At 43.9% G+C, this 17,705-nt stretch overlaps 1 protein-coding gene and 1 long non-coding RNA gene across 4 annotated transcripts in view; one reads left to right on the forward strand and one right to left on the reverse strand.

Moving 5' to 3' along the window:
- The window catches only part of LOC135897763 (uncharacterized), a 58,563-nt gene that overhangs the window by 14,218 nt on the left and 26,640 nt on the right, over positions 1-17,705 (forward strand). For both annotated transcript variants that reach the window (XR_011511995.1, XR_011511996.1), the window contains one exon: positions 2,415-2,497. This is a non-coding gene — a long non-coding RNA (uncharacterized lncRNA). The remainder of the gene's footprint in view (positions 1-2,414; positions 2,498-17,705) is intronic.
- Positions 1-17,705, reverse strand: part of l(3)80Fj (lethal (3) 80Fj) — a 372,965-nt gene that overhangs the window by 8,326 nt on the left and 346,934 nt on the right. For both annotated transcript variants that reach the window (XM_065426472.2, XM_065426473.2), the window contains exons 50-52: positions 15,566-15,777; positions 14,487-14,635; positions 3,885-3,989 (exon numbers count right to left, since the gene is read on the reverse strand). In XM_065426472.2, coding sequence (XP_065282544.1) covers positions 3,885-3,989; positions 14,487-14,635; positions 15,566-15,777 — 466 coding nt within the window. The remainder of the gene's footprint in view (positions 1-3,884; positions 3,990-14,486; positions 14,636-15,565; positions 15,778-17,705) is intronic.

Below are 17,705 nucleotides of genomic sequence, written 5' to 3' on the forward strand. Positions count from 1 at the left end.
CTATACCATCACAAGGAACAATTTAACTGTTTAGCTATATCTTGCTACTATGCTCCTGTAATTGAAGGGGACATATCAACATAGATGTGGTGTCAACCAATGTGCTTTCGCCAATATATCTATGGCATTGCTGTTGAAAAAAATGAATGGTTTTGCTATGGATAGAATCATAAAAACCTGCATAAGATACAAGGTTTTCTGGAAAATTTGACACGAATAATCTACTTGTCATAAAGTGCAGTCCCCTTAAAAACATAAAGAAAAATCCTATCTTATAATCAATCATCGCTATACCTGTGCTGCTGCAAAAAAAGCTGCTGAACATACCTTTCTAGCTCTGAACCCAAATTTGTCATCTACCCTAAGGAATAGAAATTTAGAATGTAGGTTGTGAAAAATAAAATGTTTATTAGGCCTCTGAACAGCATTTCAAGTGGGAGGCATGCTGAAATAGAAATCTGAACTTGCTTTTGCGGCAGTTTCATGCTTACAACCGCGGAGCATCACATCCAGCAGCTGCACGAACACTGACGGCAATCCTTCCGCGTGTGCGAAATCAATGAGCGACTCTATGAATGACAGCGGACTTTTCGTGAATATTCGGGTCTTTGTCGAAGATGGGCTATTGTCAATCTCATTGCCTCCATTGCCCAATCCTGCCGTCTGCCACAACAACAATCGCCTTGTCGAATACCTTTTAGCAGATTGAGGCAGCACTATCTGCTTCAGAAACTCCATCATCAAAGCACCACCTCTGTCATTGTCAGTACTGACGTGTTCCCAGAGCTCAATAATGTGAGCGGCTTCCACCGTGTTAGTTGATAAGAACTGTGACATTTGGTACACTCAGGATATTTTTATACAGTAGAATATAATTGATTTTAACTCCAAAGAAACCGGAAATTTATTCAGATAAAACGGAGTTGAAACTAAAGTGAGCACCCTATCAATTGTACAGTACAGTGCACAAAACCAAAGCAGCCACCGGGCTCGCATTGAAAGTCTTTCCAACATCTGTGTGTGACGACATGTGCTGGAAGGTGCCTAGGTTCCATAGAACATCGAAGTGCAATAAGATTCTTGCTCGTGTGCCATTTACTGTGGGTGCGAGGGGAAATGTGCGAAAGCGAGCTGAGAATTCATTATGCAAAAAGGTGAGGCGTGCAGACAGGACACAATAGTAGTGGACAATACGAACGCTGGTCAACGCGAACGGCGTTCGTGTTGTCCATTTCTCTTCTCTTGTGTCCTGTCTGCACGCCTCCCCTTTTTGCATAATGAATCCTTACCAACTAGCTCAGCTTTCTGTCATTCTGAGCAGAGAAGGATGGTGGCTTGATGTGCACCATGCATCTTCCCACGTGCCCCATGTTGGAGAACCTGATCAAATGAGCGCTAGAAATGGGGTGCATGTGAGCGCACGGTAACGTGGTCAAGGATGTAGTAGCGGGGAAGGAAGAGGGGGAAGTTGAGCATGCAACACGAGCAAGCATGCTCTAAGAGGAAGGGGGGATGCGTAGGTAAGCATCTGGTAATGTAATCAAGCATGTGCAGGGGTGTCCTTCTTGCTCTTCTTAAGCTGGATAGGAAAGGAGGGCACTGCTTGCTCCACTATGGTCTTGGCTCCTCACGTCTTTCCTTGTCATTTTTACCACACGCAACATTATGGTAGTAGCGACGCATTGAACCTTCGCCTTTGGCTTGGATTTCTCCGAAAAGCAGTGCGTGGGAGTGAGAGAGCTTGTTAGAAATGACCCTTGCATTGTTTTTGTAGTTTGAATTCACGGGAGCTTTAATGTGATTAGAATTCTTTGCCTACTTTCAGGTGTTTTGAGCCTATCTACTTATCTACCTAGCTTCTTACGCCAACCCAGTGGTCCAAGTTGAATTAATTAATGTGCGATTTTTATTGGTGCAAGAGCCAGGTATGGCCAAAGAGCACCATGTAAGTGTTAGTGATTTCACAGTGGAGTGATGGGTTCTATGAGGTTGATGTGACGTGGCTGTAAAGGGGCCTAAAATATAGTCGCTGTAAAGTGCGTAAAATGTACGTGTAATAAAATTATGGCGATGACAAAGGACGTGTACTATGAGCATTACGGTGCATTTCAAAATAATGATACGATATTAAAAATTGCATAAGTTTCTAAAATTCACTAGGGCACCACGGCCTCGTTAGAGCCCTTGAGACACAAGGGCCTGGAGGCATGTGCTATATAAGACAACTATCACAGCGGCATCCTCTGGAAAGAGGATGCGCTACGAATTTATTGGGCTTATAACATCTAGGACAACCTCATTTAAAAAATTGAGGACTACTTTGGTGTTGAAAAATGGTTCTTTACCAAGAAACATTGCTGGGTGAAGAGGTACGCAATAACGATATGCAAGAGGAAAATGCTTCTTTCTTTCAGATTCAGCTTTGCGACACTCCAAGAGGACGTGGAGGATGGTCAGCCTCTCACCACATCGACCACAGCTTGGGGGTTCATTTCCAGTAAGCAGAAAATTGTGAGACCAAATGTGTGCCCTATTCTGAGGCGGCAGAATAGGACATCTGTTCACCGTGATTTTGTTGGGGAGGGCCAAAAACCTAACTGTGGCTTTATAACGTGCAGTTAATTGTTTATTTATGCATTCCACATGCGTTGTGAGTGTTGTCGCAGTTTCTTGCGCAAGAAAGGCTTCATATCTGTGACAAGGACAGCAGCTGTAGGAAAAGTGTTTATGATGTGAGTGATGTGGCCATTTTATCAGCCAGTACATTATCCTCAATACCTCTATAGCCAGGTACCCAGCATATTACTACATGTATATGTGATAGATAAATACTGCATAAGAGGGAGTAAAGTTCAATGAAAACAGGATTTTTGAGCTTTTGTAATGAAATTAACGCTTTTACGAGACTTAGCGAGTCTGTGTATAGAATTGCTCTGTCGAGTTTGAATTTCTGTATATGTTTTACTGCAGACAGTACTGCATAGGCTTCTGCAGTGAAGATACTTGTTTGCGGGTTAAATCAGATTTAGAAAGAGAGGGACCAACAGCAGCATAAGATACACCAGCAAGTGATTTTGACGCGTCTGTGTAGTATTCGGAGCACCTGTACTTAGATTGAAGTTCACGGATATGCATAGCGATTTCGAGGTCAGGTGCGTGCTTTGTGACCTCTACAAAGGATACATCACAGTCTATCACCTGCCGTTCACGAGAATGCATTAGCTTTATGGCATCCCTGACTATGACTATATATGAAATTCAGAATATCCATCATGTCTGAATTTTTGGAGTCCAAACAATCTGTCGTCTACTGTATAGTAAAATGTTCATCTGCAATTTCAATGTAACCAAATTTTACTCGTGTGAAGGAAGACTGGCAATAAATGGAATGAGTGCCAGTGGTCAAATTGTTGAATTACACGTGACTGTTTGCAAACATACCTTTTAAATTGCACACAAGGTTGGCAAAAAGCGGCCGGCGTAATGGAGCAGCTTTGAATCTAGATAACATGTAAATTTTACCATCATTACATTAATGTTTAACTGTATTTCAGGGACAACCGCAGGCATGGTACTCATACATACAGCCCGCACTGTCTAATGCTTTCAAGATCAGACTTGCCAGTGTGCAATGCAGAGGCCCAAATGGGAATGGTGATGTATGTTGCCAAGAGCCAGAAATGTTCCTCAAATTTTTTACAATTTTGTTGTCAGGGAAATTTTCATGATAAATGCGCTGGTTCTTGTGCACTGTTCACCTCTGTAACTAAATATGCCTGTCCTTCTGATCAGCAGCAATGTATCAGATTTCAAATCAGTGCACTGGCTTCCAGGAGCACTGAGCACACAAGAATGTAGCGTTCCCTGCCTGTGGCTCCACCTACCTTGGCAAATGTTGTCAGTAGTACTTGTGGCAGCTCCTCAGAGTTGAGAAGCATGTGACGTAAGCAGTGGCCAGTTCCACGCACTCCACCAATCACAATGGGCACCTGCAAATGCAAAGAACATTCAAGTTAATGCACCTTGAGCAAAGTCAGGGTGGCTACCAAGTTGACATTTCCAAATTCCCCAAGATTTCCAAGTTTTATCTGAGTGCCTTTGCGAAATTCACTGAATGACACAACTTCATCGTTTTATGTCAAGACAGGTTGACATTGCCCGATGCTATCACTCTCTAGTAAGCATATCAAAAAGTGAAAAACGACTTAATCCAGTTTCAATAGTAAGGAGCAGTGTTTCATTTATTCAGAAAGAAAACCGAAGTCTGGGGTTAGTAAAATACACAGCGAATAAAATATCTTTAAAGAAATGGTATGACCCATTGCAAATCGAGTCCAACATTCTCAAATACGAATAAAAAAGATGCGTAGAGAGTCTAATATTTTCTAATATTAGCTATTTCTATCAACTGATAGAAATAGCTAATAGAATGAATAAACTAGCATAGAAGAATAGAATGGGCTCATTGGCATGAGGCCTCAACAATTTCCCAAGTGAGATTCTCTCTCAACAGTTGGTATGTCAACCTTAACTATCCTGACATACTCTCAGCCCGTGCACAATGCCTCAGTGTTGCGTTTCACTGCTTTAAAAAGTTTTTTTTGGTTTGGATGAGGGACACCTGCATTTTGGTGTCAGCCAACACTGTTTCTTTAGCTTAAGCTTCTTCAAAGAAGTGGCGGCACATTTCCCATTCCCTTTCCCATTCATTCCTCAATGCGCAAGTCGTTTTTGATCTCGCCCTACTTCCATCACGTGTTCGCCCCACAGACCATTTGAAGCATCCTCTTAGTCAGTTGTGCAGTCAATGTCTGATTTTTCGGACTCCCTAGCGGCCGCGAAAACGACTGAAAAATCGAGCAGTATGAAAACATTATTGCATGTCTTTTACTGCCCTTAAGGGCATAAATCGCCAAAGACACATGCAAAAAAGCTCTAAACGCCTGCCAATACACTTATTAGGCATGTCGGTGCTCATACTGTGACAGGAGATGGCAGGTACACGCGTGCATAATTAATATATATGTATATAATTATTATTAATACATATATAAATATTACAGTGGAAAGTTTGTAAGTATTGTGACGTAGTATATTGTCATGTAGAATATTGTCACATAGTAGAGATGGTGAAAAATGATGCAGACTCAATCACAATGATAGCGGCGAGTAATGTTGGCAATCATCGAAAATCTGATCTGCGGGTCAAGCGCGTTGGTTTGCATGCATCAGTTGTCGAAAGTTCCAGCGCATTCGCTGGTGCCCGTGCGCCTTCCAGAAACTACTACACAATTCGTGTCATGTATGCAATCAGATTATACAAGGTTTGTCAACAGACAACCGACAGAACCATCGATAACATTCGCAAAACTTCCGATACGTCCAGATGCATCCTGCACCGAGCGATAACATTTAAAATTTTTTAGCCGGTCAAATATGGTCACCGGATACTGATAAAGTATCGATGCCAATATAGTTATGCTTGTTGGTGCATGAATGAAACGTGAGAAATTGGGTTCTGAGAAAATCAGCAAAAAAGAATAAAACACCTGTAGCACTCACAAAAAAAAAAAAATCTAGAATAGCTAAAATTTACATAATTCGTAGCTTGCCTCCTCCCGATTCTCAATTGTGTCATATCTAGCCCATGGAGCACCACATTCATTATTCTAGGTTGTTTTGCTGCATCAACATCCCATCGGGAGGCCCTCACATTGAGTGTATTGATAGAAAACATTTTCACAGTTTAAAGGCCATGTTCTATTGTAACCGGCTTCAACATGTCAAGTTTGCCTTTCTGGACATTGATGAAATGACATACCGTCAGATAATACAAGCTTGAGAATTGGAGGGTTTTAATAGGGGTCTTTCATTGCCCTTTGCCAAGTTGTACTATTGAAGTGCTTATTTGAATGTATGGGGGCAGTTCATTTGCATAATGTAAGAAATGTATGTATAAACAGGTTATTTTCACAACATACACAGTGTCATCACCAAAAAAAATTTGTTTATTGTTTTCAGCCTGCTATGATGTTTTGACTGAGAAATACATATTCAATTTGTTCTGTGGCGCACGCAATAATTGCTGTGGCATATTATTTCATTGCACAACACTGGATACAGTAGCCAACCATTATTAAAACTCAGAAGAAATTAATAGCACAATGCATATGATCAGTCACATAGCATATTATTGCACTTCCTTAATTCATGCTCTCTTTTTTAATTGCACAAAAAGCTACTGCACTGAAATAATATACTAGTACATACTTAAAAAGCACGATTTTATACTATGATAATAACCAATCATTCAAATGTTTATTATAGTGACCAGGAACAGCTAGGCCTTCATACTGGTGCACCTAACGAGCAATATGTGAGACAAAATGTACAGAAATATGAATGTGGTAGACAAAAAAAAATGCAAAATAGAGAAACAAATACGGAAAAAAGAAGACAAGGAAGAGTAAAAGGGAGTTTATCATGCGTGATTATCTACAGATACACAAAACACAGGAAATGAACTCTGAAGTATGTCAACACAGGCACAGTTCTTATTATGTGTTTTGGAGTCAAATCTTATAGTATAGCATAATCTTCCAACAAGGCCAGGCAATGAATGTGGAATGCTGCCTGGTATGCTGTTGCAGCACATACAAATGCATATGATCAAGAAGCTTTAGGGAATGTATAATGTCATGGACCACTCTATACAGGAACAAAAGGTGTGATTAATTAAGTATTGGATCTAGAGGTGCGAGTTGAGGTATATTTGAGAAGACTCAACTGTGGTCGCCAGAATGGCAAAAGTGCTGCTTTAAGATAGATATCAATTTATTCTGGATGCATTCAATGAGGTCAGAATTAGATTTGCATGTTGCACCCCCTCCTACAGAGGCATACTCTAGTAGTTGGAGGCACACAGCAGAATTTCAGAAATGCAACAGGTGAATGGAAATCATGCACTCTGCAGCATGCAATTCCAAGAGCGTGAAGGGCATGTTGTTTAATTATCTATGTCAAGAGAAGCTTAGCATTTTGCCAAAGTACACACCAAGATCTTTCACTTCATCGACCCTAAGGGGGGAGCATCCCGTAGGGTGTATGGAAATTTCACATGGTGTGTTTTCCGCATATAACTTAACGCCATAATATTGGAAGCATTTACCTATTGTTTCGGGGTCAATGCAGTGGTGAACACTATTGACAGTCTCAAATAGTTTTAGGTCATCAGCACACAAAGCCGTACTGTTCATTTATTAAAATGTTCTTAGCACTAACAGAAAGCAAGGAATCCAATATTTTTCAAATACTTTTGACGCACTGTAGAGGATAGATATAGGTCGGCAGTTAGTAACTGCACATCTAGCACCTGATTTGTGCATGGGCAATGTCTATGCTACCTTCTGAGTGCTAGAAAATGTACTAGACTTTAGGGTACTATTGAAGATGCTTGTGAGAACAGGGAACAAGTATGCTTCTATACGTCTTGACCCTTTCAGACGCCACTTTATCCCGTTGATTGAAATGTTGCTTTCACCACATCTCTTGCATCTTCAGAATTATAGAAAGTACAGCCGCAGAAAAGATTAAGAATTTTCAATTGTTTAGTGAGTTTTGTCAAGTTTACAAAATTTCCACTCGATGCGAAAGCTCACTACAGGAACACAAAATATGAGAACATGTACTATTTCGTGTTTTGAAAACTTTGAAAAGCACTTATCCAGCCACTTCAAAATTATGCCTGGTGCATGACATTGCAAAAAACAATGAAAGAAGTGAACCCGCTACATACAACATACTGACACAGAGTAAAAAAACCCAGCCGTCTACCTTCCCACTCATTTTGCTAAAACATTCTGCACGTTATTCAAAATTGCAGCACAGTTCCAATAATAAGTGTTTCAAGATGTATGAAGCATATTTTAAATACCATTACTTTCATCAGACCTTTTTGTATTGATGCGCTCTCATGCTGTGCATAATTTTGTAGACAGCGTCTCAAAGGGTTAAAATCTGCGGAAGAAATACCATCAACACCACAAAAAAGGTAAGGTTTAAGGCACTTCATACACTTGAAAACAAGGTTTTCATTGACTGATAGCATACACACTGTGCCAGACTGAGAAGGAAGGTTACTTGAAGCATATTTCACACCACATAGCAAACAAATGTTGAGCAAAAGCATCAGCAGTGTTCGAGACAACACCACTATTTCCATGAAGACGACGTACGTCTTTGGCACTCTTTTTAGAAGAGTGAGAGGGCACAAAGCTCCAGAAATATTTTGAGTTATGTGTCATGCTGGCTTCAACAATCAATGTGGTCGTAGTGATGATTCTAATGATAATAATAATAGTAATAATAATAATCTTAGTGGTAACTTGGCACTCTAGACTAAAAAAAAAACGGCTGATGCCTGTATATTAGAGCGTCTGACAGCCAGCCATATGGAACAGGAATTTGCAGCGTGCAGAAGACACCCCCTTCCACTCCACGTGCACACACACACTTGCTCAAACACACAGCATGCCACACACGCACACAGTCGATGGGTGCACAACACACAGGAGTGCCAATTAAGTCTGGTCGCAAGGATGGGGAGTCCGAATGGCCAGGAGGGGGCTGAGGGGTAGAAAGCTTTGTATGCCAGATATAATCATTAAGTTGTAATACCGGGCCATACAGGCATGATGAGGCTCAGGCTGTGCTGACCACTTGTGTTCAGACGAACTGAAGAATAAAGATGAGTGCTGTTCGGAGAGCCGTCAAGCACCCTGCAGTATAGACTAGTGCAATGTTGCGCTGGTATTGCAGGGTGTGCTACTTGAGGAGTTTGAGGCAATCCTCGTAGGCTGGCATGAGCTTACAACAACCGAAAAGACGGGAGCAGACGGTGCGTGTTGTCTGGCGCTGAACAAGCTTAAGTTTGTTAGCGTAGCGAGTTTGGTACAGGAACTATACTGATGAGCAGTACTCAAGTCGTGACAGAATGATGGAAGCGTAGAGTGCTCAGAAAACGTTACGTCTTCAGGGAAGGGAGACACGGGACAAAAACCCAAGAATGGGCCGATGCTTAGATACAGTGCTGGTGACATATGCGGAAAAGTTGAGAGAAGAGCTAAATGTTACACCCAGAATGGGAAGGGCCCGAACCACTTTATAGAGGTGCCTCCAAGGAAGTAGGTTGGATGTGCAGCAGTTTTGTTGTGGCTGCTACGCATGGCAGCACGTTTTGCAGTGATACTACAAAGTTTGTTATTGTAGGCCCAGTCGTTCCCCTTTACAGAATGTATTTGTTGCAAGCACATATGCTGTGCATCAGCATATTTTTGTTGTGGAAGTGTTAACTTGTTAATCAAACACATTATGCGCAGATGCATTAGTAACTTCGTTTTGAGTAGCTTTTTGTCCTGACTACAATTTAAGTATCGCAGCAAGAAACATTTTAGTAGAAGCTGAAGGCATTCGAGCAGTTTAAGCATACCGACTGCACAAAACACTGATGACACGTTTTCACCTTTCCCACAATGCACTCACACCATCTACCCTTTCCATAAACAAAAAGTGAGATAAACATCAATTACAGTTTCATTGACTCAGTACTTGCTGCTTCTGAAGCAGGCATCGAAGCAATCATGGTATACGCTGCTACATGCATAGGTCTTGCATGATGCAGGTCCTGCTATGCGCTGCACACGGGGCACACGTTGCAAACAAATAATTTCTTTTTGCAGTGCTCAAGTACAAGGACACACTGACTCAAACATGACTGCGTTGTCACATATGCTTCAGTGCGTCAGTGTTCTTGATTGCTACACGAGCGATTTATCCCCAACTAGCCCAAAAGACAGATGCACTTGAAAGAAGTGAGTGAAGGAGTGCAGCCAACTTGTACTGAACTGGATTCACATGCCGAATAGGAGAGCGCACTGTCAGCTGAAATGGGCGGCATGGCTGATTATGTACATACTTCCGATAGTTCGGCGACTAGTGTCTTTCGCTTTTGAAAGTCATCTTTGCCACTGGAAACAGCACAGAGCTTGCCCGCTAAACTTCAGTCACCCGACACCACCCGAAACATGCAGCGGTTGACCATGCCAAGTTCGACACGGTTCATTAACCCCATCACACATCGCATGAAGTCAGGAGTGCCATATTTTAAATCTCTGCAGCACCAAACCGAACTACATGTTAATCGATACGTACGCAATAAACTGGTACGGTTTATCCGGATACAAAGTGCATTTCGTTCAATGGCCGCTGAGTTGGGGATTTGAGTTTACTCCTTTTAAAATGAAACTACTTTAAGCAGGTATGGTTTAACGAGGTTTTACTGTACTTTCTGGAAGACACGTGGGCATCAGCAATTACTCTGAAAACTTCGATGACTCATGTATAAAAGCCGATGCGCTTGACCCACAGATAAGATTTTCAACGATTGTCGACTGAGTTCGATGCCATCGTTTTGTTTTGAGTGTAATGTTACATCGAACTTTTGGCATCGAGACCGAAACTTACTCGCCCTCATGGGGGCGCTGTGATAGCGACACTGCGCCCATTTAAGTCGCCGTGCTTCAATAAACTGGCTCTCAGCCTCTGTCCCCATCTGCATCTCTCTTCAGGCTGCCATTCCGGCATGCCCAACGTGCCCGACCTGGTGTTCTTTGTGGCCACGCCGACATAATATTGGCGATGAGGATAATGCCCGTGCATCGTGCCTACATGTGAGTTACGCCTCCCAAATGCATTCTCGGCCGCATCTTCCACTTCTGCTGCTCTCCTTGCAAGCAGCATTTTGGCACTTCCTGCTTTTTTAATGCTACTGCGATGCCATCTGCTTGACCTTTGACCCTACTGCAACGTCTTCTTTGCGGCTGTCCACACCCTTCTGCCCTACCTATTACTGTTTCAGCACAAACTCGGCAATTCCACCCCTCTCCCCCTCTCATGTCCCAGCGTACCGGCTATTCCTTGGTGACATGTTGACAAATGGTGACATGTTTCGCTGGCCTACGTCGACGCCGACGCCAAGATTGCTGCGCCAGACCAGACGAAAGCACTCCTTCTCAACGCACTGGGGGTGGAAAGCATCAGCGTTTACTACAACCCCATTGAGGGTGAATGTTGTGTCTCCATCATACTAGAGTTCTGCGCAGGAAACGAAGCCATACGGTAGCCATGTCCATTTTGAGGAGACAGAAACATTGATGGGCACGCTTAGCTGCTCGTGACATAGAAACACATGGCGGGCATGCTGTGAAAACTGCGGTATTTGTCGTCACTTTCCACTAAGGGTGGGCGAATACCTTAGCTGTGTTACAAGCGTCGGTGTATGAATAGCGTGTACTTCTAGCATATCAGTGTAAACGTGGCTGTTATCGTTGCCACTCGCGATTTGTTGCGTGCCCACAAGTGCAGATGAGAAGAATCGAAAGGCACCTTTTTTGTTGTTGTTGACCACAGTCATTATAAAGCCTAAACATAATAAAGGCAAGCTTGGTTGTAGCTTTTTTTTTGTCATGGATGTGCGGAAAGTGATGAAAGGAATGAAATGAGGCATCTGCTTAAGAATGTTTGGTGCGTGCAGACCGCTTGGTTTGTCTTCAAGAGTCGTTCGCGTAGCATTCGACAGATGGTAAGCGCAATCATTATTAGCTAGACTTGGCACACTACATATCGCTGCGGCAAGTTCAGGGTGCGATCATTATATGAGTAAATATGGTATGTTGTTGCCGCAAACTTGCCAATATTAAAAATTTTTTTCTATACTGATACAGAAGAAACTGTTTCAATGCACATAAGGTACTTGCAAGAAGAAACAAAAATTTCATTTGGTACGTTTGACTTGAACCGCCGGCCGTCATTTTTGTTTTGGCGTCCCGCACTGTTACAGTGGCAGCTGCCTATTTGTTGACCTGTTGTCATCCCGCAGCACAGGCGGGATGAAAAAAAAAAGTGTCTTTTCGCGGAAAACTTAACTCGCATAATAATTGCACCCCTGAATTTGCTTCAGTTTTTTTTTTTACAAAAAATGTGATCATTATGCAAGTAAATACAGTACAGTCGCCGACTGATTTTCCGGACTCCAAAAATTCGGACATGCTCGGTTATTCGGTCTGCTTCGCGGCACCGCCATTCTCCCCATAAACCATAATGTATAACAACTGCCGAAAGTTCGAACACCTTGCAACCTCTCATCCGGTTTTTTGGACACTCCTTGAGCCAACTCGATCGAGAGCACCATGCACCGACTCTGACTGGTGCATGGTTCAACTTGCTGAATGCCATTTTTGTTTTGAATGGAGCCTCCTTGCTGCTCCACGAAGTGGCGCTACTGCAAATCCCCGCTCATCATAATCGTTTCTGCTTGGTTCGATAGAGTGGTTCTACAGCAGTTCCGGTTTCAGCTTAGTAAGCCATGTCAAGACAATCCAGCAGCTGATTTGTTCCTTCACCCACGACGCTGCGAGTAGGCCATTTTTTTTCGTTTGTGCGACTGGTGTCGGCATGGTGGTGTTTGCTTCGTGTGCTGTGTCGAGGTTCCGGTGTACAAGCGTGTACAAGCAGTGACTGTGCTTTCAGCCACCTGTAGTGACTGTACGACCCTCTCTGAGATTCAGGCTTATCTGATTGCGCGTAAACGGAACAGCGTGCAATGGCGCATTCACGATTTCTTCAAGCCTACTGCCGAGCTCAAATAAGTGCTTGGAAATAAGGAATTTCATTTTTTCCCCCTTAATCTGCTTTTTTGGACACCTGTTTATTCAAACATTTTCGCAGTCCCCGTGAGTTTCGAATAAACAGTCGGCGACTGTATTCGTAAAGAAGAACTTTGCACCCGTCCACACCAACTATCTTCTTGTCCCCTCAGCACTGCATCTAGAGGTACTGCAGGCCCTACATGATGATCCAACCGCTGGGCACCTCGTATTCTCCCGAACGCTATCGAGAATACAGGAAAGGTATTATACTGGCCGCGTCTGACCGGCAATGTCACCTGTTGTGTTAAGACATGCTGAGACTGTCAGCGACGCAAGATCCAACTAATAATGCCAGCGGGATTACTACAGCAGACCGGGCCTCCTTGCCGACCATTTCAGCAGACTGAGATGGATTTGTTGGGGCCTTCTCCTATGTCAACATCGGGAAATAAGTGGATTATCATGGAGGCAGACTAGCTCAACCACTTAAGCGATACGAAAGCTCTGCTGAAAGATAGCGCAGCTGAAGTCGTGAAATTCTTCATCGAGAACATCCTGCTGCGACAGGGTGCCCCAGAAGTCCTTATCACCAACAGAGGAATGGCCTTTACAGCAGAGCTCACCCAAGCCATTCTTCAATACAGCCATACAAGCCACAGGACGACAACTGCCTCCTACCCGCAAACGAATGATCTTACGGAGCGGCTGAACAAGACCCTCACAGACATGCTAGCAATGTGCGTCGACGTCGAGCACAAGACGTGGGATGCCGTTCTGCCACACGTAACCTTCGCTTATGACACGGCAGTGCAAGAAACAACTAAAATAACGCCATTCAAGTTGGTTTACGGAAGGAACCCGACGACGACTCTCGACGTCATGCTGCCACACATCAGAAACTTCAAAGAAAATTTCAATGACACCGCCTATCTGCAATGCGCCTAAGAAGCCCGACAGCTCGCCTATCTGTGCATCAAGAGACAGCAGAGGACCGACAGCCGGCCCTACAATCTTCACCAATGCTACGTGGAATGCCAGCCCGGCGACCATGTTTGGGTCTGGACTTAGCGAGAAACTGTTACGGCACTGTTTTGGATCCTACAAGATCATCCGATGCATTGGCGCACTGGACTGTGAGGTCGTACCAGACGGCAATGCACTATCGCAGTGCCGCCGTGCAAGATCTGAAGTGCTCCACATGGTGTGTCTGAAGCTCTATTACGCCGGATGATGAACTTTCTTATTTCTTTAATATGTTGGTGTTATTGCTTTTCACTTTTGTGTTTTCAGCATCAAGACGATGCTTTTTAAGAGGGGGGTATTGACAGGCGTACTTATTTATCTTTCACCGGTGACACCTTTTCACCGGCCAACCAATGCTAAACCTTGTCCCCTAGCACAGGATGCACCTCCACGCATTAGAAGTTTCTCGAGTGTTATCAATGGTTCTATCCGTTGTCTGTTGTCACCGAAGCGTCTGAAATCTGATTGTACAAGCGACACGAATTGTGTAGTACTTTCTGGAAGACATGCGGGCATTAGTGATTGCTCTATAAACTTCAAAGACTCGTGTATAAAAACCGATGCGCTTGACCCACAGATCAAGTTTTCACCAAACGCCGACTGTGTTCGTCACTATTGTTTTTGTGCCCACTTGGCTTTTGTGGGCACAGGTTTGCCCAATAAAGAGTTAATTTCGTAAGTCGCAGTTTTACCACTGTCTTCTTGACCGCCACTACCACGGGACAATAAAATGCACTCCTGACACTGCTGACTACTTACCCGGTCGGCAGTCATGTACTTGATCAGTGTCTTGACCACCCGGTCTCTCCAGTCGTCTGTGAGGATGCGCTCGGGAGCTTGTTTGAGTGCCACCGAGAGTGTCACACTACAACCATGCCTTAATGTCCAGTCCTCGCTAGGATCGTCGCCTGCATAACAGAGGAATATTTGCACTGTTTATTAGACCAAACTTCGACTGTCTTCAGCAAGTTCAGTCAGTGTTTCAATCTGAAACTTCACTATTCGCTCGCTCCTAAAATAACCATATTTCATTAAGATGACACAGCTTGATCACATACTCATTGCAAGGCTCGGAGAATCAGGCTTCTGAGCCTTCACAAAATCGCGCAAGCTGTCAATAGCTCACAAAGCTGAACACACATCACGCTGCATCTATAAAAAGCTCTGCGATTATTCAATCTATGAGTCCGGCTTTGGAACACTCTGTCATGAAGCAGCCATAAAACAAGGTTACTTACTATTCAAGCAGGCCATGATTTCGATTTATTAACCAGTGATTCCTCATACCAATGTGCTAGATCAACAATTACAGGGGATTCCTTTTAAAATGAACAAATTTAAGAAAACTGCTCGTCATGCCAGAAGTAGAGCTCGAAAATAAAGTGCACTAAGTCTAAGAAACTAAACAGGGATTTCTGAATTGCCCAGGTTATCTGATTGCAGCTTCACAGATTTGTGATGTTACGAAGAAGTGGGTGTGGTGCTGAAGACGCGGCTGACTTTCAACAAACCCAATGATTTCGTTGGAAAGGATGCGATTGGTTTGTAAACACAGCATGCAAATAATATGTAGACACTTTTTCACATAATTGCAGCAATATTTCCACCTTGTTAAACTTTGGTGGAGGTGCGGGATAAAGCAGTTTAGCTAAATGTGTGGACAAAATTGGGCGAACAACTGAGACTGCAGTAGCTCTAGAACTCAGCTTTAAGACAAGCAATTTGAGAAAGAACCAGATTACAAGTGAATGAACGAGGCTGCATTTCAGAAACTTGTATTATACTGGGACTTGCTTAAAAATGCAATGGTAGAGAAACAGCTTTGGGAGGCAACTAACTTAATAGATGTTCTCGGGCAAAGACGGCCAGCTCATCCGGTGGCAGCCACCGGCAGAGAGAGCCCAGGCACCCAGCAGCAGCCGTGCGGCAGCCATCCTCCGAGCTGCTCAGGTAGCTGCTCACGCTGGCCGTCACACTCCGCCGCATCAGGTCCGACATCTTGTGGCCCGCTGCTGCCACCACACGGTGCAGTGCGTACAGCATCGTCTCTCTGCACCGGCCAGATATGTAAAACACATCGTGTTGAAACAGGCAGCCACTGACGACTTGATGCTCTCAGAAAAAATATGTGAAAGGTAAAAAAAAAAAGCAAATCCCAAATTAGGAGAAAGGGCAACAGATGACTGAAAGAACAGAGTTTATAGTACAGTCAAACATCGATATAACAAACTTCTCACTACCACTAATTAATTTTTTATGACTTCTTGTACATAGATCACCATGTATTTAGAACCTCAATATTAGAAAGTTTATACAGTCGACTTTAATCAACCCAGATGGAACTTACGAAATAGTAAAACCTCATTGATACGTTCCCGTTATGTACATTTTCCCAGTGCGAACGTTCACAATCAAGAACACAAAAAATGATCCAATAGATTTGAATTCACTTTTTACCGGTTCATATGTTCCCGGAAAACACGCTTTCTCAGCACCAGCATTCAGTACGTCGCCAACCGTATGATACATATTACGGCCACTAGATTCCATGTAAACAAGAAAATGCGTGAGGCATGCACAATCGAGAAAAGTATATAGCTGCTCGCCGTGGCAGCTTCACTGCCATACTCGCCGGTCCTGTCTCCATGAAAACGACGGCGAGCACAGTTCCTTATTTCGGTACCAACAAATCTCTAGCCAGGTCATCGCACGCCACATTCGCAGCTATCAGCACCAAACCTCCTATTGCGATAAGTGCCTCCACCTATCTGTTTTACAGTGCGTGGCGTGTAGTGCCATTGGTAGTGTACTGCACGCTTTTAGTAAGCGATAATCCAGACGCGCTGCTGTTCTCTGCTGCAGGCGGCACGATCTGGGGAACAACAAGACGCGTCTTGGGCTGCCAGAGCACCACCAGCTCGAAGCGCGTAGGGCGTCTCCGCGTGCACACAGATGCACACAGTGGGCAATAGGGTCTTATCGCACATGGACTTTACACTGAACATGATGCGGCTTCACATCGGCAGCCGCTCTTGTTGCGCCGCACGCGATTTGAGATTTGCAAGCAGCCGTTTGTAATTCAATAATTTTACCATCTGTGTCCGTGGAAGTTTCCATTTATTGTCTCGCCATTCCATTGCGGTGGTAGTGAAATTCCATTATATTGAAATCACACACAAACAATTCGTTATACAGTCAAACCCAGTTATAAGGATACCGGTTTTAACAATCTATCGGTTATAACAATGAGCAGCTACTGCACCATCAACTTTTGTATGTTTTCCATGGCGAAATAACCCGCTTACTACAATGCCCTGATGCCGCATTATCGGTTATAACGGTGAAGTCTGGCCGCTGAGTGTCCGAGCTGAAAGGTAGTGAAATGCCAAATCCTTGAAAAAAAAAAAAGGAAAACGAGAAATTCAAGCCAGTGCATGATGGGCCGCTGCTCAAACAGTTGTTGCGCACTCATTTGTCAGCCATCTCAGCACGGCTCTCTCCCGACGCCCTTCCATCCCTCCGAACACGAATGGGCTGAGCCCGTAGCTCTATGCCCTCCCCGGAACACGAATGGACCGCGCCAACTGCACACTGCTCGCAGATTGGCCGCATGTTGCTCACTGGTTCCTCACACAGCTTAATCGCTCGTGTTCGTCTTTGTTGGTTGTGTCGAAATCATTCCTGGCCACGCGGTTTCTCATGCTCGCTTGACTCGCTGCCGGAAGAGAAGATGGCTGATCCACCCACTGATCAATGGCAATGCACGACGTTGCCGGTGAAAAGAAAGCGCATGCTATAGGCTTGGAAACTAAGTGCTTCTAACCGATGAAGCGATCGTCGCGAACGTGCTTGCATCACATAGCGACGGCGGCGACGGCAATGATGACGTGATAGGGCAGGCTGCCTCAACGTTGTCCTCACAGGAGTACCGGCAGATGATTCAGGCCCTCAGGGGCTTTGTTTTCGCAAGGAACCTTC

The sequence above is a fragment of the Dermacentor albipictus genome, chromosome 2 (assembly GCF_038994185.2).
Source record: "Dermacentor albipictus isolate Rhodes 1998 colony chromosome 2, USDA_Dalb.pri_finalv2, whole genome shotgun sequence".
NCBI classification, from domain to species: Eukaryota; Metazoa; Arthropoda; class Arachnida; order Ixodida; family Ixodidae; genus Dermacentor; species Dermacentor albipictus.